Genomic DNA, 25,317 nt, shown 5'->3' with positions numbered 1-25,317 from the left:
TTAGAAATGATCTTATATCCAACGTTACACAAACTAATCGGGCGTAATTCTGCCATTCGAGTAGGCTTGGCCACCTTTGGAATAAGGCAAATATGAGTTTGATTTAGGTCCTTTTCAAAAACTCCCTCCACCAAAAAACCATTAACCAAAGTTACAAGGTCCGTCTTAACTATACCCCATGCTTTTTGGAAAAACAAAGCTGTCATCCCGTCCGGGCCAGGGGCTTTATCCGGATGCATAATAAACAAAGCGGACTTGACCTCAGCCTCCGTAGCGGGTCTTGTCAACTGCTCATTATCCTTGACTGTAATCACCGTATTGACCTCCCTTAGGACCTTCTCAAAATTGTCCGGGTTTTTTGAAGTAAACAATTCCTCAAAATATGATACCGCCGTATTACAAATATCCACATCTCATTTGACCAGGAGTCATCTTTATTAAACAAACTAGTAATCCGATTACGAGCCTGTCTCTGCTTTGTTAAGGCATGAAAATATTTGGATTTTTTTATCCCCCAATCTCATCCATTTACTCCGACTCTTTTGATACTAATAAATCTCTTCATCCCCATACGCCTGACGTAAGCGATTCTGTAAATCCGAGATTGTGGAAGGAGGAATTGAATCATCCGCCAGAGCTACCTCCAACTGCCGCTTTAAATCCTCAATGGTTTCCCTACCGTATGGGACTTGTGATTTACGCCACTGGACCAAGTCCCCGTCCCACCCTGATGCAATCGCATCCATTAGTCCCGCCTTACCAATCCAGCGGCGGTCAAACATAAAACTCCTTTTCCCCCGCGGCCTTTTAGCCCCAATACTAACCACTAGAGGCTTGTGATCAGAAGCTATCATTGGTAAAATACTCCATCACAGTGTCCGGGAACAAATCATGCCAATCCTCATTCCCTAACGCCCTATCCAACCGACAGCAAATAGATTTTTTATCGCGCCAACCCTCCAAGACAAACAATCCCCAAGATAGGGAAACTCCAAAAAACCATAGTCCTAAATCATTCCATTAAAAGAAAAAAAAGAGGAAGGATGACGTAATTTCCCACCACGCTTTTCATGATTACCTGTTAGCTCATTAAAGTCACCAACCACAAACCAAGGGGTGGACCGAGTAGAAATAATTCTTAAGAGACGTTCCCAAACCAAATCTCGATTCTTAGGGACCGGATCACCATAAACGAAAGTTAAATGTATTATCCGACCATTAAAAAATGCTTCATTATCGATTAATCTGTTTGATTCAAACAAAATTGAGACCTGAAAATCACCTTGATTATAAAATAGAGCCATACCAGCATAGAGCTGTAATTAATTAGAAAATTTAAAGGTATTTTGCTAAAAAAGTGTCATGAGCTATCTAGCAGCGACACATCAGCTTTTTTTTCAAATGTGCTTCTCTATTAATATATAGGGGATTATACAAACAATAATAGTATTCTCTTAAATAGATACAAAATATTATTCTTATTAATTATACATTATTCAAATAGTAATATTTCATCGTGTTTTATCCTCATAAAAATTATAATATTTTAAGAATAATTGTGCCACATATTAAAATATAAAAGACTAAAATTTAAAATATGTAATTTTATTACTAAATGAAATATCGTGAAAATTTAACATTATTATAAATAAAACTAATTAATTTTCCTGTAGTACCACAGATTAATTCCTAGTGCATTTTTAAAAAGTCTAATGACATCTAGTGTTATTAAATTAGTGATCTGACAATCTACTTAAAAATCCATTATTATTGAAAGCATTTTAAGAAATTTAATTTTTAATGATTTTCTAGGATTTGTGAGGATTTTCTTAGTCAAAAATACAAAAAAATCTAAAGCTCATGTTTTATGTGGGATTTTTGATTAAATCATATCAACTTCTGTAGAATCATTAAACCTATATAACAATTCAGTATAACTCAAATCAATTAAAATATTGGATTAAATACACCAGTCAACGTTCTGAAAAAAAAAAAAAAAAACACAGTTTTCAGTTGGACAATTTTGATTATGTCTACTGATCTTGATTTTATTCATTTCTGTAATCCTTTTTATCTTAAGCGGCTAAAAATATAAAAATTACAGCGATGATTAAATTATGGTGAAAAACACAATTTAAAAAATGTTTGATTTGATGTTCTTAATAATGTATATTGACTAGTAAACGCAAACAAATTCATCTAAATCATCAAATTAGACTTATTTCTTTTCTTGTAGCATCAACTACAATAATTTGTACTTGTAAGTTGTAATGATACAAATATCTATTCATCATTATATATATCACACATTCACACTCGTTGTTAATGTTATACACAACCATTATTTCATATTTCTTAACAATAGCATTCTACACATGTATATACACTGAATTGTGTACTCTATTATACAGAAGTCAATCGATCATAGACCACGATATATTTTGGGATTCTCACATCCTTGATAGCACATCTATCCATATACGCATGATGTGTTTTTGAATCCTGCAAAACCTCCTCTAAGGGCATCTCCAATGGTCTTCTATTTTTACCTCTATACTCTATTGTCAGTGGCGGACCCAGGGAAAAAAATTAGAGGGGTCAATTTGTTTTAGAAAACTGTTAAAATGTAAAAAAAAAAATTGTTTTGATGTATCATGGGGGAATCGAACTGTGGTTAGCGGGGTCAATCTAGGGAGAATAAACCAATTGTGCTAGAGATACTTGACTGATTTACATGCAAAACACTTCATTTCAAATGACCCCCCTACCTTCTACATAGGTCCGCCACTGTCTATTGTAGAGTAATTTTTGCTCCAATAGTACTCTATTTTCACCTCTATAATAGAGATTACTATTTTTTTCTCTATTCAGACCATCTCCAATTGTTTTCCCTATTTTTGCCTCTATAATAGAGGTGCGTTTTACTCTAATGGTACTCTATTCTCACCTCTAAAATAGAGATTGCTATTTTTTCCTCTATTTATAGAGGAATCTTTGTAAAAAAAAAAAAAAAATAGGGTTCCTCTATAAATAGAGGAAAAAAGCAATCTCTATTTTAGAAGTGAGAATAGAGTGGGAGTAAAACTCACCTCTATTATAAAGTTCCTCTATTAGGGCATCTCCAACCCACCTCTATATTTGTTTTTTAACTCTATTTTAGAGTATAATCTACTCCAACCCATCTCTATTTCTACTTCTATAATAGAGATTTCTATTTTTTCCTCTATATATAGAGGAACTCTATTTTTTCTTTTACAATAGAGTTAAACTTTTTTATTTATAAAATGGTCCTTGAACTTTTAACACTTTTATATCTATGATCAAAATATATTTATTAAATATAAATAACTTAAATATTTTAGTTTTTATCCATACCATAATATTAATTTCGTATATTTTAAACAAGAGTTATTTTCTCTTTTGTAAAATATATAAGATAGCCAAAAAAAACAACAAAACTCCAAAACCAAAAATATTGAAAACATTTATAGTAAAAAATTCAAACAAATAAATACTTACTATATCATCATTTGAAGCACCACTTTGATGTCTGTTTTCACATTGTTTTATGCATGCATGCAGTTTTTTGTAGGAAAAATACACTAATGTCGATGGTTAAAAAAATCTACTATGTTTTATTATTTTATATGATGCAATGTATTTCTTTTAATAAATGTGATATTTAAATAATATTTATGAATGTTAAAAATTTAAATAATATCATAATTTTATGAAAGTTTCACAAATACTAAAATAAATGGGTTAGTTTGCAACTTTTATAAGTAAAAGGTATTAATAATAAAATAAAAAAGGAATCTCTATAGAATATTCTATTTTAGAGGAAAAAATAGAGGTATCCATTGGAGCAAAAGTCACCTCTATTATAGAATTCTTCTATTATAGAGGAAAAAATAGGGAAAACCATTGGAGATGAATTCCTCTATTATAGAGGTGAACTATTTTATTTACAAAGTAGTCATCTTAATCTTTAACTTCTTTTATCTATGACCAAAATAAATAATATAAGTATTTTTAAGAACTAATAATATAAATTTAAATATAAATATTTATTCTAAAATATTGAGACTACCATTTGCAAAAGATAATTTTATAAAAGTGTTACAAAATTTAAAGTAAAATGGGTTAGTTTATAATTTTTATAAATAAAATGTGTTAATTGTAAAATAAAAATAGTATCTATTTAGAATATTCTTTTATAGAGGAATAAATAGGGAAAACCATTTGAGTAAAACTCATCTCTATTATGGAGGAAAAAATAGGGAAAATCTTTGGAGATGGTCTAAACTGGCTAGAGAAAATATTAACGAATAGTTTTTTTGGATATATATATATATATATATATATACTAGAAGTTTCTCAATCCTTCCCCTGTGATGTTGCTCATATCAAATTGATGAAACTCTCACAGACTGGGAAGGAGCAAACATATGTACAGAGGTATAACCATTCAAAGAGTTGTGCCCTGTGTTTACTTTCACAATTTAGAACCTGTACCAGGTGAGTTAGATAGATTTCTACAAATAGATCCAAGTTATTGATTGATTATGATGTTCCAGTTTCATGCTAATGTTGTGTTATTTCAGGATTCTAAAAGATGGAAAAGACAACCTGAAGAATGACACCATGAGATGTGCAAGACAAAGGTAGAGAATTGAAACACCAAACTTAGTACTTTTACAAGTTTTTAAAAGCCTATAATGCCTTGCTGTTATAAAATGTCTAGAGCAATGTTTTCAAAACCGGACCGGACCGGCGGTTGAACCATGTTAACCCGCGAACCGGCATCATGTCCGGGTTGGGTTAATATCAAAACTCAAAAGAAATTGAACCGGTAAAAAACCATATCAACCCGCCAAAAAACCAAAAATCAGTGAACCATTAAACCAGATAAAACCGGGTTCTACTTTTTTTTTTTGTAAAATTGAGTGCAATTAATTTAATTAATTACCTTTTCTAGTTTTCTTTTCAGCAAATTAGCAATAATAGGGTTTCTTAGAGAATGAAGATTGAATGTTCTACACTTTTATTATCTTATTGCTTTTAGATTTGAAGTTCTAAAATATTTTACTAGTATTGGTTATACTTTGAGTTTGTTACAGTTTGAGTTTATTACTTTTTAATATTTTTTAAAAACATTATGATTATTGAAGTATTTTATTTGGTATATCAAATTATATCATAGTTATCATCATTGAAAAAAATAGAAGACATATCCATACCTATTATTTATAAAAATATCATCAAAATCAATTGCACCCGGTTGACCCCGGTTGAACCATATTGACTCATGACCCAAAAGCTTTCCCGGTTCAGTTACCGGTCTGGTTTTAAAAACATCTAGACTCTAGAGGCATGAAAGGTCTGATAGAAAGCATCATATAAAAAGCTCTCCATAATTAGATCTTAAAGCTCAAAACTGAATCCACTTAAGGATTTAGAAGTGTACGTAATTTCAGTGTCTAACAAAAAAAAGTTCGAAACAAAGATTCCTACATTGATCTTCAGTGAATGATAATCTGATCAAAATCTAATTAACATAACCGATTCCAACTAAAAAAAAAATTATAATAAAGGATTTACTTCTCCTCATCGCTGTCGGTGCCATAGGTGTGACACAGAGATTCAAGTCCCTCCTTTACAGTCTTCTTCGACATTATGCAAACAGAAGAGATTTGACTGGGATATAATTACCGCAATCACGTCTCTTATTATTAGCCTTCTTCTTCTTCTCATCAAACGCCTCTTAGTTTTTGTTTCTCTCTCCATCAATCCTTCTAGTCCGCTTACCAAATTTTATCGACTTGATAAGCAATTCTTCCTCCACGTTCTCTTCTTCTTGTTTTTTTCTTCTACTCAAAGCCTCAAGCATGGAGTCTACGCTCACGGAGGCTCGTCTAGACTTCATAGACTTAACCTCATCAAGTGCAGCCATAACTTCGATCTCTCTTTTAGATACCACAGTTCTCCTCTCTAAGGACTCCAATGCGTTTTCAGTTTCCTCACGCCTCTTCTCCTTCTCCTCGACTCCATTATAAAGGCAAGTTGCACCTGATTCGACAGTATAACTACTGTTCTTTGGATCGGTCTTAATTATCACCTCTGCCAAGCATTTTGTGCACTTGATGTAGAACCTATGGATTTGAATGCCTATGTACATTGCTGGTTTAGGTTCGTAAACTAATCATGTTTTATTGTATGCTTTATAGTATCTCTTTATATATCATTTGTATTATTCTATACATTTATTATTTGTCTGGATGTTATATATTTTGTATATGGTTTTGGTGATAATTAATCTACAAGTTTGATATTGTATGGAATGAGGAATTTTTTACTAATATGTCAACCACATTTGTTTAGCGTATCGTCGATGTTCAAACTCTGGATTTTATAAATCATGTATATCATTTTCTGAAATAGTATTCGAGACATATATAAGATTTTTTTTTTCTCAACGACATATATAAGTTTTATAAGTACGAAAATTGTATTTTTTAGAAAAATATACAAAAAAAAAAAAATATATTTCATTGCAAATTATGCACTATGTATTAACAACATAATTAAGAATCAAAAAATCAGATGATTAACAATAGAAGAAATATTAAATAAGAAAAATTTCAAAAGATCTCGCCTACGGTGAGAGACAGAGCTAGGAGGAGAGTCCTCATTTGTGTTTACTATAGGTAAACTCAAAGAAGATACATGGAGACGTATGAAAATCAGAGAAACAAAGGCAAGATAGTGGAATCAGAGGACATGTTATAAAGCAAATTTCAGCTTGTGGTGTCCATTTTTTCTTGGTTTCTAATCTGAACCGAGATACTTTTTTTAATTTAATCTAAATAAAATTAAAAACAAATCCATGAAAACTAATGAAAAATTATGAAGTACTATATACATATGGCAACTTTTCGACAAAATTTCTTTAACGAATATCTTTTAGTTGGAAAGCAATGAAAAATCTTGTATAAAAGAATTTTCGAAATCATTTACGACCAAATAGAGAAAACAACATCTTCTTTAAAAGTCTCTTAGAAAAGGAAGGACAGTAACATAAACATCACATGAGGATATTCTTTAGGGGTTTTGCTCATTTTGTCTGAAGAAGTGTTGGAAAGACGATTCTTTTTAGTTAAAACCCGATTAAAAAGATGTGAAAAACAAAATTACAAAAACATCTCTCGGTCTGAGGAATTAATCTGAGTTGTTGTTGTTGTGTTGTTAACTCTTATTTTAATTACAAAAATTCTCGACGACATATTGTCCTTATGGTTTTTGGCACAACTATGTCGCGTTGGATTGTGTAGTACTGATAAATTAATGCACACATTGATCCCACATATTCCACATTTTAAATTCAATATAACGGAAATTTTGGTACCCAATAATAAAACCAATGAGATTAGAGAAACACAAAAGAATTTAAAGATTTTTGGCACGCGAAAAAAATTTTTGCAAGCTAATAAGAATAATTTATTTTATACCATACATATTTGATTTTCAAGGAGTAGTAACGTTGAATCATCTCAGGGTTAAGGGTTCTTGGACTAATTGGTGACTTTCTTATGTTTTCATGTATGTAGAAAGCTAGAGATATAGTATTAGAGTAGAGTAGACTCGGGGTATAATAATAAAGATATACTGTAGTATATTAGAGTAAAGCTGAGATATACTTGTAGAATTTGATACATGTCGATATTGTAAATAGCAAGATCATAACACATGTCTGTCAAAATGAATAAATGTTTCAAACAACTAGACATGGTAACGTATAGTTGGTGTAGTTCTCAACTCATTATCCATCATCCCAAATAAATAACTGAAGTAATAAATAAAATAGTAGTATATCTATAGCATAATATTTTTCTGACATTGAAATTAAGAATCTTGAATTTTGAACCTATTTTAAAACTGCATCGTTTGTAAAAATTTAAATAATGAATTATAAATGCTGAAAGAATTATAATACTAAATGAAACAAATTAGAGTGAAAGGGACTGATTATATAACAAAAAATAGTAAAAAAGAAAAAAGAAGGTAAACTTAAATTACGTTATCGCCAATTAAGAAGAGGTGAAGAGATGATTAATGTGAATAGTGTTGATTATAGTTTAGCTGCTATTTTTAAAACTCTGTGTCTGTCATTAAACTCTTTTTATTAAAAGCTACTTCATATATCCTATTAAAAAAAATGTGCTTGTTTGTTTGAGTATATTTTACAAATATATTGGCCGTTGATAGGCACTTTTGGAAAGCTTCTTCGTTGTTAAAAAAACCTTGCGATAGGATTAATAATTTTTAAACTAAACTAATTATTTTCCAGGCTAGAAATAAGTGATTATAAGATTGTATAGGATACTGACACGTGTCTCGGTTGTATCGCCCTAGCCATTGGATCAGCGTTATATAGCTTACGCTTAACGGCTTGAGAGGGATAATAAAAAGTGTGTGTTTTTCTCTGTTCGTTCCTGGAGAATCATTTTTCACTTTTCCCACACAATCGCTTCATCCGTCTCTTCCACAACTGATTCTCTTTCTTTTTCGTCTTTAGTTTCTTCTTGAATCTTCCGAGAACTCTACTCGTTTCTTCCAGATTCTCCAATTTAGCTTGTGTTTTTCTTGAATTCTCTCAACTTTACTCTGTTTCGCTCATACTTGTTCAATCGACGACGTACGAATCGAATTTTGGAACTTGTCGCTCTCCGTTATTGCATTTCCAAGTTGGGCTTAATCGGATTTTGCTTCCCACTCGACACCCTCTTCGGTCCCTGTGTTTCGATACCGATTCTGTCAAGGTACGAATCAAATTTTTTTCCTGATACATGCTCGCTCAAGATTCAAGATTCATCTTGTAGTTAGTTCGTGTGTTCGTTACTTATGGTGGGAATCTAAGAAATTGGTAATCTTGAATTTTGTAATTAGTTAGTGTAGAAAAGTAAGATCCTTGTAGAATCTTGTAATTTAGTTGTTTCTAAGAAATTGGTAATCTTGAATCTTGTGATTGGTTAGTGTAGAAAAGATCCTTCCTTGTAGGCAATAATGGTGTTAGCTTCATCTTTGTAGGTACTCTTGTCAGATATCTCATAGTTTTTTAAGCATCTACTGAAAGATTATGAGCTGTGTGTGGATAAGACTCTAATTTTGGGAAATTTGCTTATTCCATCTCAAAATTTTGAAGATTCGTTACCCTCTGTGTTGATAAGACTGTAGTAATTAACATTTTTTTTGAATCCTGCAGATGGTTGATAAACAGTCCAATGATCTTAAGAAAAAAGGAGGAGGAGAGCTTTGGGAAGAGAATAAACCTGAGAAGCTGGGCGAGAAAATCCACAAATCTCACCGAGAGAAGTTAGCACCTGCTGATGAGAGGATGCAAAGATCAGACACAAGACTCTATCTCCCAGCAGATCTAGTGGAGAACATTCTCATAAGGCTTCCAGTAAGACAACTTGTGAGGTTTCAAATCGTTTGTAAAGATTGGAGAAGTCTCTTAGGCCAAAGCAGATTCATCTACGCTCATCTGAAAAACAACAGCCACAAGTTCCTTCACTCAAGAGACTCTTCTCAGATTTGGATAGTAGAGAACTTGGATCAATCTCCTCTATACTTCAAACTGTGTGATCTCCGTGGTGAACATATCCGAGGTATCTCAGCCTGTGATGGATTAATTTTGTGCAACACTTACTCTGGCAAAATTGCAATCTGGAACTTACAAGTACGTAGATGGCTACCCGATAGAGAGTTTGTGTCCTTTGATGACTGCTGCTGCCTTGGACGCACAAGAGACATGATATACAAGGTTTTAACCTTCAATCTCGTTGCTAGCCGTTATTATGATAGTGCGTTAAATACACTTGAAGCAGAAATATGTGATCTCCATTCACAGAGCTGGAAGTCTGTAGAGATGGATGACACTTGGACTTTGTATAGGAATAAGTTTGTCGTGCTATCACTGGGAGGAAATTCGTTTTGGTTAGCTTGCTGGTGTGACAACAATGAAGTCTTTGTGCAGTCGTTTAACTTTTCCACGGAATCGTTTATACCAGTTAGACTTCCTTTTGTGGTCAAGCCATTGGATGAGACTACAACAGCTTTATCGTGTTTCCAGGAAGATAGAATCTCTCTCCTTTATCAAAGACACAGAGAACTTACTGAGCTGTGGGTTACTAACAGAGTCGGAGATGAGGTTCCAGTTTCAGCTTGGACGAAACTTTTTAGCATCACAAGTGATCATCCTCTCATTCATCATGATCCCAGCTACTTTGTCAACCTAAACAATATCACAATCTTTTGTGAAGAGGTAACAGCAGCAGGTGATGTTCAGATCAAATTGTTGAAATTGTCTCAAACTAGGGTGGAGCGAACAAATGTGCACAGGTATAACCGTTCGAAGACAAAGTGGTGTGCCCCTTCAAACAACTGTGTTTACTTTCACACTTTGGTTCCTGTAGCAGGTTAGATAGATTTCAACAAAAACTTGATTGATTGTGATGTTTTGTCATGCTAATGTTGTGTTGTGTTATTTCAGGATTGTAAGATGGGAAAGACAACCTGAACTTGATCAGCAAAAACCCACTGATGCTGTCTTGATTCTACTACTAGTACTTCTACATGTTGTAATCTGAAAGATGTATATACAGATACTGACTCAATATCAAAAATATTTTGATACCTAGAGGTATAGCCAGCCATTCAAAGAGTGGAGTCGTGGTTAGGTGAGTTAGATTTTAACAGATAGATCCAAGTTTTATTACTGTTATCCTGTTGATTCTTCTTCTTCTACTAGCTAGTTCTACAAGCTGTAATCAGAAAGCTCTTAAGAAATATAAATACAAATTTTGAATCATTACAGATTTGAATCAGCTTCTTCATTGTGGCTTCAGCTTGCTTTTTGAGCTTATCTTCTTTCTGCTTTATTCAGCCTGTTTTACGATCTACAACATTCATTATTTTCTTAATAAGGGTTTGAAACCTTGCACTCAAAATATGCAGAAACACCACTGTATCATCAAAATTACTTGTCCACGGTCAGATATTCAAGAAGAAGACACCATGAGATGAGATGTGCTGTTATAGAGTTGACCCAGCCATAACAGCTACGGGGAGCAAGACAAAGGTAGGGAAACACCAAACTCACTAATGCCTTGCTGTTATAAAATGTCTACGGCATGAAAGGTCTGAAACAAAGCATCATATAAAAGCTCTCCATAATTAGATCTTAAAAGCTCAAAACTGAATCACTAAATCAACCGACCCACTTTTAAGGATTTAGAAGTGTAATTTCAGTGTCTAACAAAAACATTCGAAACAAAGATTCCTACATTAATCTGCAGTGAATGATAAATCTGATCAAAATCTAATTAACATAATATTATTAATAAAGGGTTCACTTCTCCTCATCGCTGTCGGTGCCATAGGTGTGACACAGAGATTCGAGTCCCTCCTTTACAGTCTTTTTCGACATTATGCAAACAGAAGAGATTTGACTGGGATAATTACGGCAATCACGTCTCTTATTATTACCCTTCTTCTTCTTCTCATCAAACGCCTCATAGTTTTTGTTTCTCTCTTCATCAATCCTTCTAGTCCGCTTACCAAATTTTATCGACTTGATAAGCAATTCTTCCTCCACGTTCTCTTCTTCTTGTTTTTTTCTTCTACTCAAAGCCTCAAGCATGGAGTCTACGCTCACGGAGGCTCGTCTAGACTTCATAGACTTAACCTCATCAAGTGCAGCCATAACTTCAATCTCTCTTTTAGATACCACAGTTCTCCTCTCTAAGGACTCCAACACGTTTTCAGTTACCTCACGCTTCTTCTCCTTCTCCTCGACTCCATTATACAGGCAAGTTGCACCTGATTCGACAGTATAACTACAGTTCTTTGGATCGGTCTTAATTATCACCTCCGCCAAGCATTTTGTGCACTTGATGTAGAACCTAAGGATTTTAATGCCTAGGTACGTCTCGTTGATGACGTCTTCTTGACGGCAATTGACTTTGGTGCCTTCCGACATGTAATTACCACATGTGTTGCATCGAACACGTACTGGAAGCATAGATCGAATCTTCTTCTGCTGATTTTTCGGTTTCTGGAGGCGAGGTATCTTCTTCGGATTGAAATCTGGCGGATAATACTTGTTTAGGCTTTTGCGTTCTCCCATAACTTCAGGCAATAAATAACAAAAGAAGGAGATCGCAAAACTATGAAAAACACACCCGAAGAAGAAGAACAGTCCAACAAAGAAGGAGATCTCTCTTTGCTCTTTCTCTATTTCTCTCTTGTAATTTCTTGTTTTAGATGATCCTTAAACGTTAGGGCCTCGGGGACTAAAACCTCCTTATATAGCCAAAGATGAGCGCTTCTCTGTTTCCTTTTGCACTTGAAATTGTTCTTTTCTCTTGTTTCCCCTTTTGTTTGCAAGCCGACTAATAGATTATAGAAAAGGCAAAAGAAATATGTAAAACGATTTATTTTGTCATTATCATCATCTTATACATATTTTTTTCCCTAACAATCATGATTAGATGAAGATATTAGGAAATCCACCTGTTCTCTTATAATATATCTCGACTTTTGGATCATTTTTAAAGGTTTAAGGCCTTATTAGGGAACGTCCTTCTTATATATAGCCGCCGAAGAGGAGCTTTTACGTTTCCCTTTTACATGTCTAGCTAGATTGGTTTTCAAAAGTTAATAGAATAAGATTACTACTTGTTTCTTTTATCTGTCGTAGAAATTGATACGTGTCAATATTGAAAATAGCAAAGATCATAACACAACACATGTGTATGAAATGAAGAAACGTTTCAACAAGTATAGACATCTAATGCAGTTTGTATAGTTTCTCAAATACAGAAAATAATTGAATAGATTGATTGCTACTATTTAGTTGGAAAGAAGAAAAAAGATTGATTGCTACCATAGTATTATATTGTTTAACTTTCCAATATACTAGGACTCAGACCCTCCGCGATATCGCGGAGGAATTAGAAAAAAAAAATTAAATTTAAATTTTAGAATTATATATTATGAAATCATTTAAATGTAATAAAATAATTTGAATACATAAAAATTAAACATAAACTGTTACTAAAAACACAACTATCAAAATAAAAACTTATAACAAAAAATATAATAAATTTTATGAAGAATTATGATAAATAGTTACAATTAAAAAAATTATTACGACAAAGTGATCCTAACTGAGAATATTGAACTAATTGTAATAATGAGTAAATATAATTTTCTATTAAATAATAATAATTAAAAATATATTTAATAATGATTGAGACTGTATCAACGGAAAATTCAAATTAAAATACACAACTTTTAAAAACAAAATAAATTAAATTTTTAATATTAAAATAGTTTTTAACGAAAATTAAAATAAATAGAAGCAATTGTAAATTTTATATTAAGTTTTATTAAATTTCTATATTGTTATAACGTTGAATATTATATATTAATATTTAAATTATTTAGATTCAACATAAAACAGAAAATTTGTTTCAACGAACAATGATTTGTTACTTATTGAGGACGAGACAAATATATAGAAATTTCAAAAGACATGGCTATTTAAATAGACACACCTATTAGAACGAAAACTTGTGATAAAAAAAAAGAAGAAATTATAATGAAAAGATATAACTCTACAATGAACAGATACAACTGTTTGAGTTTACAAAATAACAAATAAAAACAAATTTTTTTACAAAAAAGTACTACAAAAAATTGCAACTGTTGTTCGCATTTATTCAGATTGTTATTTTTATTTTTTAATATTAAAAATTTTTCTAACGAAAGTTACGATAATTAAACGCAACTGTAATTCTATATTAAGTTGTATTAAATTTCTCTATTGCTATAATTATTTCTAAAATTTTAGTTAGATTATAGAGTAACGTTGAATATTAGATATTAATATTCAATTATTTAGGTTCAACATAAAATGAAAAATTTGTTTCAACAAACTTTTTAGTTATAGATGAAGAGACAAATATAAAGAGAGTTCAAAAGACATGACTATTTAAATAAATACACCTATTAGAACAAAAAGTTGTGATGAAACAAACATAAATAAAATATAGTGAAATGATATAACTCTACAATGAACAAATACAACCGTTTGAATTAAAAAAAAACAAAATTTTTATGAAAAGGTACTATGAAAAATTGCAACTGTTGTGTCTGCACTTGATTATACCTAATAACTCATATAAACTGCTTTTAAATAGAAGGCATCTTTATTACCATATTGAAAAGTCAAATCGAAAAACTCACTATATAATCCATCTAACTCTTGGAAAAAAACTCTATGTATTTTTATTAAATTTTTATATTTAAAATTGTAACATCCGTGAACCGGAATCCCGGTTTGGGAGTTGCATCGGTCGATGCATGTTCAATTCTCTGCGTTTTGACTTAAGTCAAACGCTGCGTTTTGGTCAGAAGAGAAAGGGGAAAACCCTTAGGGTCGTGTCTTTTGTCTCATTAGACGTGTTTAGCCGTTTTTGAGATAAAAGAGAAGGGAGAAAGAGTTCTTGAAAGTTCTTGGTGATTTCTGGAGATTTGAGGCGTTTCTTGGTGAGATCTGTAGCTGGGATCGTTGTAGGAGCTTCCTAGAGGCTTGTTCTTGTTTGTTTGAGGCTTAGTTCTTCTGTGGCAAAGGTAAGTGCATGACCATGGCTTATCTAAGCTAGAGATCTCTCTGATTTGCTTGTTATGTGTTGTTAGGCTGGTTAGATTGTTATTTGGGACGTTAGGAAGCTTTCTTGTGGCTTGGGATCGAGTTTCGTGGTTGCAGGAACGAAGATCCGGCGAGAAGCTTCGGAGGAAAACGATGCTCGGCATTGCATCGGTCGATGCACTTTGTGCGTCGGTCGATGCAGATGCGAGGACGGCGCGTAAACTCTAGGGTTTTCGTGTTATGTCGAGCATGCGTCGGTCGATGCATATCTTGCATCGGTCGATGCAAGTTAACCTTGCATCGGTCGACGCAGATCTTGCGTCGGTCGACGCAACCTCCATCTGGTGTCGGTCGATGCATGTTGGTATCGGTCGATGCAGAGTCCTGGTTTGTTATTGTTGATTGTTGAATGTTGTTTGATGGTTAGAGATGTCTCTATTGCTTGTGTGTATAGCCCAGTAGATGGGAGGATTGCCTTACTGAGTGTTTATAAAATACTCATGCATTGCAATATGTGTTTGTGGTGCAGGTAAAGGCAAAGTGTGATCGTGGAATCAAGGCAATGAAGAGGAGGATGTTCTAGGGACTCGGTTTGATGTTGTCTGGCATTGCTAGGTTGCTAGAGTTGGGTCATTAGAACATTGCTAGGTTGCTGGTTCTTTGATTCCTGATGTTTGGATATTGTTTATGTTGGAACATGGTTATATTTTATTATTGGATTATTATTGAATATTGGTTGATTATTTCTGCTGTCGGTTGTGATTGTGGTTAGGTGGCTAGTGGGTATGGGACCACTAGTTGTAGTTATTTAATATTACTATTATTTATTATTTATTATTAAAAAAGAAAAAAAAAAGGTCGGTCGTTTCAAAAATTAACTAAAAATTGTAAATTAGATTCATCATTTCAATAATCTTTTGTTAACTCAAGAATTAAATGATTTTTTTTACTTTTGAAAAAATGAATTCTAGAGAATAATTTAGAAAGCTGTAAAAACCGTTGAGATTGAAATTTTATATTATTTTGTGTCATGACAAAAAAATGAAAACAGTTCAAATAAACAAATTTATATAGTTTTTAAAAGATGTGAATATTCAAATAAACACAACTCTACAATGAACAATTATAACTTTACAAAAAATAGTTATAATGAACAATGGCAACTTTTTTAAAAACATACAATTTAAATTTTCTACATATTTTTTTTGGAAAATTATCCAAAAGGTATGATTGAAAGCACATAACTTTTGGTGACATATATATATATATAGGGATATTTTTTTTTTCTTTTTAACAAACTCTCCAGTCAATTAAGTTACAAGATTTTTTGTACTCCCTTATAAAGGAAACATGATACAACTAACTAATTTACATAAGAGGACAGAAAACTACGGTATGTTGTTTAAACAAACACACAACATCTGGATCAAGCTACAACATAAGAAAAAGCAAGCTTGAAAGCTTAAGTACAAACAACTAAAATAAAGATATAGAGGTACTAAAACCATAAAAATAGTAAGATCTACCAAGTAAAAATGCCACATGAAGTAACGGGAAGCTGACCAAGACCAAATCACCAGTCGCAGAACGATAAATTGTCGCAATGATATATTTTAGTATTTCGAGTATTTTCCATTATTTGGTATAACTGATATTTTTGTCGAGTGTTTTTGGGTGTACGGAATATTTTGGTTCAATTCCAGTTCTTCGATTTTGATGTTTAGGATCCATTCTCATAAGTTTCCCTAGACTACTAAAAAACAGGATAACAAATGCAATCGATTATTTATTTATTTATTTCTTTTCTTTTTTTTCGGGCAGGAGACAAAGAGCTAGAGAGGTAAGTAAGGTTTTACAAAGGTTGCAACTTGCAATCAACAACATAACAATAATATTTCTTAGCACAGAGTTCTGAACCAACATCTTTCCTCATAATAAGAAGACTGCAAGTCAAGTATAAGTTATTTATATCCTGTGATGATAGTTTAGTTGTGATCTTTGGTTATCTTAGTACATTACGTTTATACACATCTCCATATCAATGATAGCGATGCTCAATAACGTGTTACACCATCAGTGCAAATATCTCTATTTTTAAAAAAAATCTTGGAATGGTTTAAGTTATCATTCAAGACTGTTCGATAGAAACTTGTACATCATGAACCATGGTTTCCAATTTTTATAACATTTTTTTTTCTTTTCAATTTTATCCTTTTAGCATTTAGGCGTAGAATAGAATGTATCAGAACTTCACAAGCTCAGCTATTCTCGTAAACATATAATTATATAAATAGGGAATGTATGGTTTATGTCGGTATGACGTGTTCGCATGACGAATCGCGCATGTTGGTGACTGGATCACATGACTTCAGGGAGAACGACTTGTAGATGATTCAAACTCGTCTAACTTGTAACGTACGTACCATACAATTATAAATTACATGACCAACAACTAATCTACGTTCCAAATCTTGCATTTTACATTTTTTTTTAATATCCGAAAAAACTGAAGTTTTGATATATCAATAAACACTTCATTTTTTCTTACAGATAAATAAATAGTTTTGAGATTTTTTCCCAAAAATAATATATACTAGGTTTTCACCCGCCCTACACCGCGGAACTAAATTATAAACTAATATATTTTAAATAATAATTTTAAATTTATTTAGTTTTCAAATTTTCAATTAATTAAATTTTATCTAATTAATTTATAATTTTATTTAAAATGTTTTTCTTCTTCTTATGTTTTATACCGTTTATAATCTAATTACATTAAATTTATTATTAAATAGAATATAAAATTTTAAAATACTTAGTTTTGTTTTCTATAATTAAATAGAGGTATATGCCTATATGGTATGTTAGTGTATATTTTTGTGTATATTTTCATGTGTATACAATTTTTTTTTGTTTGGAACATTAAGAATATGTTGTAGTATGTGTAATATTTTGTAGTTCATATAATAAATAATTTATAAGTTAATTTTCCAAACTATGACTACAAATCTATAGTATATAAAATAAACTAATAGTTTTAGTGTTGGTTCTATAGTCAAAACCCGCCATGCTAGGCGGATCACATAACATGTTCAAAACATTTTAATCTGCAAAAAATCATCATAGAAAACCGTGAAAGTTAGTTATAGTATGTAAGACTAAAAATTACTTTTTATCAAATCAGTTTTTCAAATTTTTAAAAAACAATACATCTTCATTCACCTCCTTATAAAATAATAAAAAAGAAAATCCGTAGAAGTAAATTATGTTTATTTCCTTTTAAAATACTTAGTTTATATATAAAAAATTAAACACCAATAACATGCTTGTAAATAGGTGCTAATTTTAAAATTTATTTTATAAATATCCCAAAAATGTATATATAGTACACAGTTTTGAGATGATACACATAATTGACAATATACACACCACCCCTTCTTGAGACGACTTTATTTGTCAACGACCTTACACAAGTCACCCACCCATGAAACACGAGTAACTCTAATACAAACATTGTAATTTTTTGTCGTTTCATTGGAAAGGACAAGTCAAAGTCTCAAAGGAGACTAGAATACAAATTCACTGCCAAAATTATAGTCACAAACAAAAAAAACATTACAAAGAGTGAAAAAACAAAAAATAAAAAAAACCTTTGAGAAATTGTTTTTACTTTTCAAGAGCAAGAAAATATAATAAAATAATTGAATAGAGCTAAAACTGAGAGGAATAAGCGAAACCCCCTTTTTGCCCTCCTTGTTGAAACTGAGACCGGCTTAGCCCACTCGCTTCCAACATCTTGTTCCACTCACGCGCCTCCGCACCTTCACCGAACTCCCTATCTCCGCCTCTCATTGTCTGGAGAATCTTCGCCGCTTTCTCCTTCAACCTCCCGCTTCCGCTTTCGCTCTCCACAATCTCCGTCAAAACCTCCTCCAAACCCGCCTCACTCGCCAATCCTCTAAACCTCATATTCCCAACACACAACGTCAACAAAGCCCCCACGCAATTCTCACGCGTCGCCGCCGTCTCCGCCTCAACTCCACCACCACTTTCTCGCAATTTCCCGACCAATATCGCCACCGCATTCCCGTCAAGCATAGCTCCTTTCCCTTCCGGACAAGCCGCTATGTTACATAGCAACAAAAGTACCCTACTCGCCGATTCACCGGTTCTAATCATAGACAACATAACCGGCACCGCACCGGCTTTAACCAACCTATTCCGGTTATTCGGAATCAAAGACAGATGATAAAGCGCGAGCGCCGCGTCCTGACGCGCTCTCTCACTCTCAGACGATCGAAGCGCGTGAAGAAGTGGCTCAACCGCACCGAGAACTCCAATCACCATCTTGTTCTCTTCCTCAACAGCTAAACTAAACAAAGCTCCGATCACATGCTCTTGCGCCTCCGTCGATCCCGATTTCAATACATCTATCAACAAAGGAACGAATCCTGACCGTACGATTTTCAATTTATTAGGTTTCTCCAACGAGAGGTTGACCAACGACGCGGCGGCGTTCGTCTGCACGACGTTGTACCGTGAAACTATCAAAGATCGGAGTAACGAGAGGATCCGATCAGTACAGAGCGAGATTCTCGTGCTCTCGTTTGATCTCGTCGTCTTCCTTAGCTGAATCAGACCTTGCTCGTGATCGATTGTGTCTACACTGCTTAATTTGATGTAGATCTCTTCTTCTTCCGGTGACATCGGAGGAAACGATGAGTAATCCGATGAAGAGAACGAGGTGGGATTCCGGGTCGTCGAGTGATTAACGGGTCGGGTTTGGTGAAATGGAAGAGAATTGCTTGAAGATATTGCGTTTCTTGAACGAGACCGAATCGCTCCCATCACAGAATCGTAATCCGAATTCGAATTCGAATTCGAATTGGAATTGGAATTGGAATTCTCAGCAAGCGGAGGTAAGATTTCGGATTTAGAGATCCGATGACCCGGACCCGAACCCGAACCCGAAACCGTATCCATACGGGTACGAACAACACCTTCGACGTAAGCGTAATCAGGAGGACGAGGGTGGTTCATTTTGTTTCTATCGCACCAGCTGAGAATCGTTGATCTCATGGCGAGGTTTGGGATTACGGTTGATAAATCGGGTTGAGTCCCGTCGTGAAGCTTCGGAGCAAACCCGAGGTTACGGCAAACTTGGACGGAGACACGCTCGAATGTTTGACCCGAGGCGACGACTACTGGATCCGACATTAAAAACCCGGTGATGGGACAGAGGAACTCCGTCGGGGTTTCGCCGGGGTCGTTTTGCTGAGGCATAGACGTGGCGGAGGCAGAACGGTGGTGGTGAAAAGAGAACCATTTGTGTCTACCGGTCTCGCCCATTTTGGAGATAGAGACAGAACTTGAAGAAGCGAAGAAACAACGAAGCGAAATCTGAGAAGTTAATGTAAGAGATTTTTGACTTCAACGTTTTGAGGTTTTTGATCGAGTCCAAAAGATCCTCTCGTTGATACTACTAACCAGACTCTTAATTACTCGTTTTTTTTCTTTCTTACTAATATAACATAGTTAGTATATTTAATGATTACGATAAATTGATAATGATTGGATTTTTTGTCGTATAAAAATAATATAGGATATTCGATAATAATTTCAATAACTGATGTCATAACTATTTTATCTAAATTTTTTTTTTCTTTTCTGTGGCTTGATTAAACAAATTTGAAAATTGGATAATGACCATCTGTGTCGTGACATTTCTAGATGACATTGACAGTTTTAGTTTCCACAATAAAATTATAGACCAATTGAATAATAAATCTCATAGTGGACAAAAAAATAAGGATTACGGAGGGGGAGGAAATATAAAACTCTATAGATTATGTGCAATTTGTGTTTAGTAAGTCAGAATCATTGTAAGATGTAAGTAAATTGTCGTTGACGAATATACACAAATCGAATTGATTCATGCGCAGCATCATGATCAGGTGATGACAGTTCAAGGCGTGTTTACAAGTTCTCTACCCCGTTAGATAAGAAAAGGTATTGAATTAGAGATTTTTTTTCTTCTCATGGTTGCTTTGTGTTGACTATATTGTTAATGAAATAAATGATATATAAGCTTTTGTTTGTCGTCGCCTCTGAGAGAAATCATTCAAACACAAGGGGGAATAGAGAAACCAATACCCGAAGAAGAAAGCAATCACGATTCACAAAGCAAAGAAATTAAATAGAGATTTGGACGTGGAGACCATCTTGGACCTCCTCCCACGGACCACGGTATATAACAATTGATTTGCGATTGTCTCTCTCATAGCGGTTTGAGCAATAAACAAGGCACATCTATATGTTAATAACATGTTCAAATCAAGAGACTTCACCGACAAAGTAGCTGCCATTGCCAACAAGTTGTTGGCAACAACACATATTCTTGGAAATGTTGGACAGATTGCCATTCTTTTGAGTGTCTGACGCCATTCTTTAAAAAAAAAGAAAACTGCAAAGATACTTACAATATGTAACATAAGAGATTGACCTTGATTCTATGCGGATTGTGAACTTCAAATCTCAAACACCGAAATGGTGTTAGACAACTTCAAACCTTAAAAATCTATTTAAGTAAGACAATGATAGAAAATGAAGATACAACTTTTTTTTAAAAAAATACTTATTAAATAATAGAATCTTATAATAAAATATAGCATGTTGCTGTAAAATTACGTGCCAAAGAAATAAGCAACAAATTAAATGTTTCATCTGTTTCATGTTTCATGCCATATTTTGTTCGTTTTGTTTCATGTTAACGACCTAGGGGGCAATTATATATATTTTTTTTCTTGCGGATAGTGGGAAAATATTATCTATAACTTGAAGCTTTCCTGATAATTTTGTATTACTGTTTTTAGTGTGAGCTAGTATATTTGACGCAACATATCTAACAATTAGAAAGATCGATCATGGCCACCACAAATCGAGTTTTCTCTTTATTTTTAATATAATGAAATAAGAAACAAATTACAATAAAACCTTATAGGCTTATAGCTTTTATGTAGGCCAAATGTGGCAAGTCTTTGACAGAATGTATCGGCAAGGGGGTGTACATAATGTTTTTTAATATCACGTGGAGAATTAAAAACAAGTTTGTAGCAAAAGAATATAATAATAGAAATTGTCAACTGAATCTCGTAAATTTAATAATTAATATACATATTGCATTCATCCATTTCTGTCACAATTTATAAAATTACTTCCCTGTAGACATTCAAGAATATACATTGTTTATACCAAAAAAGAGTTCTTATAATTTATGTTTAGAGACACAAATTCGTGGAACGGATCTGGTATTTATACGGATATCTCATTTGATATGTATAAAGATGAGGAAGCTGGTCGTCTGCCTCTAGATGATTGGAAGGTTGCTTTACGGAGACTTCATCACTCTCTGTTCATTTTAGAGGCTTAGCATATCAGCGCCTTGTCGACTCTGCTTCTGTAGCCGATTTTAAGACTGATTTTTCTAGACAAATTGTGGTAACAATGTCAACCCCCTCATACTAGATGTCACTGTTTGTGTTCTTTGTTCCCCAACATTATTGTTAGAACGATTTGAGAAAAGTGATCTACAGTGTATTCAACTGTTTACTACTGCATATAGGTTATTTTTCAGTTGGAAATTAAATACTATGACAGAAAACTTAATGTCTTCTAAAGAAATGAAGGATAAAATTGCACAGTTAATCACTAATCCTAAAAATAATTGTATGTAATAATATAATCCTAGAAGAGGTAAACACTTACAAACATTATTTACAAATCTTTAAAAGAATTGTATGGTAAGATTACCCTAAGGTAATTATACAACTAATCACTAATTCTGTAAGAAAAATATATAATTTTTCTTTTGTGAAAAAGACATATTTGTAAGAAGGAAACTATACTATACACTCGGTGAGGTTGCTCGTCTGAGTACCCAACTGTATGAGTATACCCCTCCCGAATGTCCTGGTAACCTTGGAGACTATCTCTCGATCTGGCCCTTTCCACAGTCAACCTTAACAACTCTCCGATCCTCGGATTTATATCCTCTCTCCAAATTTTTTACTTGGCTGCAGCTGGACGGGAGCTCTGTGTTGACGCTGGAGCCATTGAAGATCTTGACGAAGAAACCCATAACCCCGGCTTGCTCTGTCCCAACCTTATTATCTCTTTAGCCCAGGTTTGCTCCCCAATCTTATCCCGAAACCCTGGTAAATAGTCTACTTTGCCTAGAATATGATTCATCCCTGCACTGGAACCTACTCAGACCCGTCTATAATTGCTTTATATCAAGTTCAAATGGTTTAGTACCGATGTTTTCTGCTTGGTCAAGATGAGGCTCCCTCGATAGCAGAATATTGGTTTCTTCTAATTTGCTTGAGAACCTTTTGTGTCGAGTTCAGTGTGAATCCAGGTTTGGTCTAAACTCCACTCTCTCCCACCCTAGTCAATGCTTGGTTTGCTTAGTGGTATCACTAGTTTGAAGATTGCTTCTGATCCCTAAGTCACCATCGCTGCTAGAATGGTATAAGAGTCCTTTGAAAACCGTGTTTGTCGGATCTCCCAGGGATGCTCTCTTTGATGGAGACAGCTTGGCATTATGATCCCACCTATACAGAGTTGGGGTTACCGAGCCTTCACCAGCCTCCTATCTCCACCTCGCCTGATTGCAAAGCTCTCAAAACCGCAAATCATCTACTTTATGAAGCCTCTTCATAGAAACTTGAAGATTAGTGGCATTATGACATCCACTCTATGGAGTAGTGGTTACCACAACTTCTTTAAGCTCTTCTCACTCAACCTTGGACCTGCAAGTACTTTAGTAGCAATCGGCCCTCAGAGCTCTATCCTTGCTCGACCTTTTATCAAAGCTCTACCTAATGTAGCCCCCCCTCACTCCGGTGAGATAGTCAGCTTTGACCCTTTCATCGCCACATAGTCTTCGACCCAAGACAATGGCCATCTTTTCCTCCATTGACCTGCTCATGGAGTTCACATCGATTTGCCTTGATCTCACAGGTTCCAGTTTGCTTCATAGCATGTAGTTCATAGTTCTCAAGCTTTTACTATCGATTATCCTTATCTACTTATGTCTCTTCGTTGTTTTATGCTTTGGGCAAACCCCTTTATGTTTATCCTAAAAACACTCTATCCCTTGTATGTTACCTTCTATTTTAATGAAATGATAACATCTGTTTGATCAAAAAAACAAAAAAAAAAACTATACAATAAATTACAAAAACTAAAAGAACAAATATTATTACTACCTGTTTTTAATGATTTACTTTTATAAAAATGTATAAATTACTATAATCCCAGAAAGAAAAGGATTATAATTTCTCACTAATCAAAGTGGATATGGAGGAATTCTCAAGTTTCTCTTTGACTTTGATCTCCAGGAATGCAAATGTGCTTGCGGATCGATTAGCACGATAAGTTCGTACTCAACCGCATGTGGTTACATATGTTAACAGTTCTTTCCCCAATTGGCTTGTTTGAATCTATCTTTATTTCTTTATTGTTAATATATATATATATATATATATATATATATATATATATATATATATATATATATATATATATATATATATATATATATATATATATATATATATATATATATATATATATATATATATATATATATATATATATATATATATATATATATATATATATATATATATATATATATATATATATATATATATATATATATATATATATATATATATATATATATATATATATATATATATATAACATTGTCAACAATCAATACTATCATCCGCCCTTTAACTTTGTTTTATTGGTATAACTTTTCTTCCTTTTAAATTGTTGTTATTTTCATATGATCATGTATAATTAATTCCATGGTGATGTCAAATTTTACATCCGAATCAATCTCCATGATCATTAGAAAATTTTTCAACTTACTGGGAAATGATAAAATTTGTTCTAAACACTGTCTATGTCCGGTTTAAATGTTGGTTTGGTTTGGTTTTACAAATTCGCTTGCGGATGTGATGAAACCGGGTATCATACGGCGCCGTGTAGTTAATGTTTTCTTTTCCTGAGAAAAAAAAAACGCAGTCTCTAAAACTCTAAAGAGCGATCATCCGAGAGAGATAGAGAAGAAGAAATAAAGGATCTTTTTCATGGGCGATCGCTGAGATCCCCCTGACGAACATAACACAAAAATTGTCTTCAATCACGAATCTTATTCGATATATATATTGGAGCCCCTGATCTGGTAAAAACTCGATCTTCTTTAAGTTGCCGCTTATAACTTTGGGGCTTTGGGGGAAAGAAAATTCATCTACCTTTGTATTTCTTCTCAGGTAAGAATCGATTAACAAGCCTTTAGTCTCTTCAACGCAGCTAGTGGTGAAGTATTTGTGTTAAATCACATCTGGGTTTTGTCTTAATTGTGTCAAAACCATTTTTTTTGTTTTGGCTTTGCTTTGCTTTGGCACTAAATTTAATTTAGGTTCGATTTTTGTGAATGAAGAAAAATTAACAGTTGTAGTCAAACTGAAACGCGTTGGTTTAGTGATTATATTGGAAAGAATTTGGAAATTATTCCACATTTTTTT

General features: G+C 33.4%; 5 protein-coding genes across 8 annotated transcripts in view; 2 read left to right on the top strand and 3 right to left on the bottom strand.

Moving 5' to 3' along the window:
- LOC104715375 (coiled-coil domain-containing protein 94 homolog) lies at positions 549-6,178 on the bottom strand. The gene is made up of 2 exons (XM_010432787.1): positions 5,809-6,178; positions 549-847 (listed from the first exon to the last, which is right to left on the bottom strand). The coding sequence occupies exons 1-2, from the start codon at positions 6,176-6,178 to the stop codon at positions 549-551; spliced, it is 669 nt and encodes a 222-aa protein (XP_010431089.1).
- Positions 8,456-10,870, top strand: LOC104711249 (putative F-box protein At3g22650). The gene is made up of 3 exons (XM_010427938.2): positions 8,456-8,819; positions 9,263-10,478; positions 10,553-10,870. Exons 2-3 carry the CDS (start codon positions 9,263-9,265, stop codon positions 10,558-10,560), a joined length of 1,224 nt encoding a protein of 407 aa, XP_010426240.1. The 5' UTR covers positions 8,456-8,819; the 3' UTR covers positions 10,561-10,870.
- On the bottom strand, positions 11,024-12,678 carry LOC104711248 (coiled-coil domain-containing protein 94 homolog). The gene has a single exon (XM_010427937.2). It carries the CDS (start codon positions 12,185-12,187, stop codon positions 11,411-11,413), a length of 777 nt encoding a protein of 258 aa, XP_010426239.1. The 5' UTR covers positions 12,188-12,678; the 3' UTR covers positions 11,024-11,410.
- LOC104711247 (U-box domain-containing protein 39) lies at positions 18,152-20,065 on the bottom strand. Its single transcript, XM_010427936.2, has one exon. It carries the CDS (start codon positions 20,063-20,065, stop codon positions 18,428-18,430), a length of 1,638 nt encoding a protein of 545 aa, XP_010426238.1. The 3' UTR covers positions 18,152-18,427.
- Positions 24,801-25,317, top strand: part of LOC104711246 (vacuolar protein sorting-associated protein 29) — a 6,174-nt gene continuing 5,657 nt past the window's right edge. For 2 of the 4 annotated variants that reach the window (XM_010427935.2, XM_010427934.2), the window contains exon 1: positions 24,801-24,974. The gene's annotated coding sequence lies outside the window, so the exon portion shown is untranslated. Of the gene's footprint in view, positions 25,063-25,317 lie in introns of all 4 variants that reach the window. The other 2 variants (XM_010427933.2, XM_010427932.2) reach the window with 1 other exon arrangement.

The sequence above is a fragment of the Camelina sativa genome, chromosome 9, assembly GCF_000633955.1.
Source record: "Camelina sativa cultivar DH55 chromosome 9, Cs, whole genome shotgun sequence".
NCBI classification, from domain to species: Eukaryota; Viridiplantae; Streptophyta; class Magnoliopsida; order Brassicales; family Brassicaceae; genus Camelina; species Camelina sativa.
The sequence above is the reverse complement of the archived record's forward strand: the minus strand, read 5'-3'. Positions and strand labels throughout refer to the sequence as shown.

Excerpts from the sequence above, each read along its gene's own strand:
- LOC104715375 (XM_010432787.1), bottom strand. The coding sequence starts at position 6,178 with ATGTACATAGGCATTCAAATCCATAGGTTCTACATCAAGTGCACAAAA. Across the intron at positions 848-5,808 it reads TATCAAGTCGATAAAATTTG|CTTCTGATCACAAGCCTCTA; the intron begins GTAAGCGGACTA and ends TACCAATGATAG.
- LOC104711249 (XM_010427938.2), top strand. The coding sequence starts at position 9,263 with ATGGTTGATAAACAGTCCAATGATCTTAAGAAAAAAGGAGGAGGAGAG.
- LOC104711248 (XM_010427937.2), bottom strand. The coding sequence starts at position 12,187 with ATGGGAGAACGCAAAAGCCTAAACAAGTATTATCCGCCAGATTTCAAT.
- LOC104711247 (XM_010427936.2), bottom strand. The coding sequence starts at position 20,065 with ATGGGCGAGACCGGTAGACACAAATGGTTCTCTTTTCACCACCACCGT.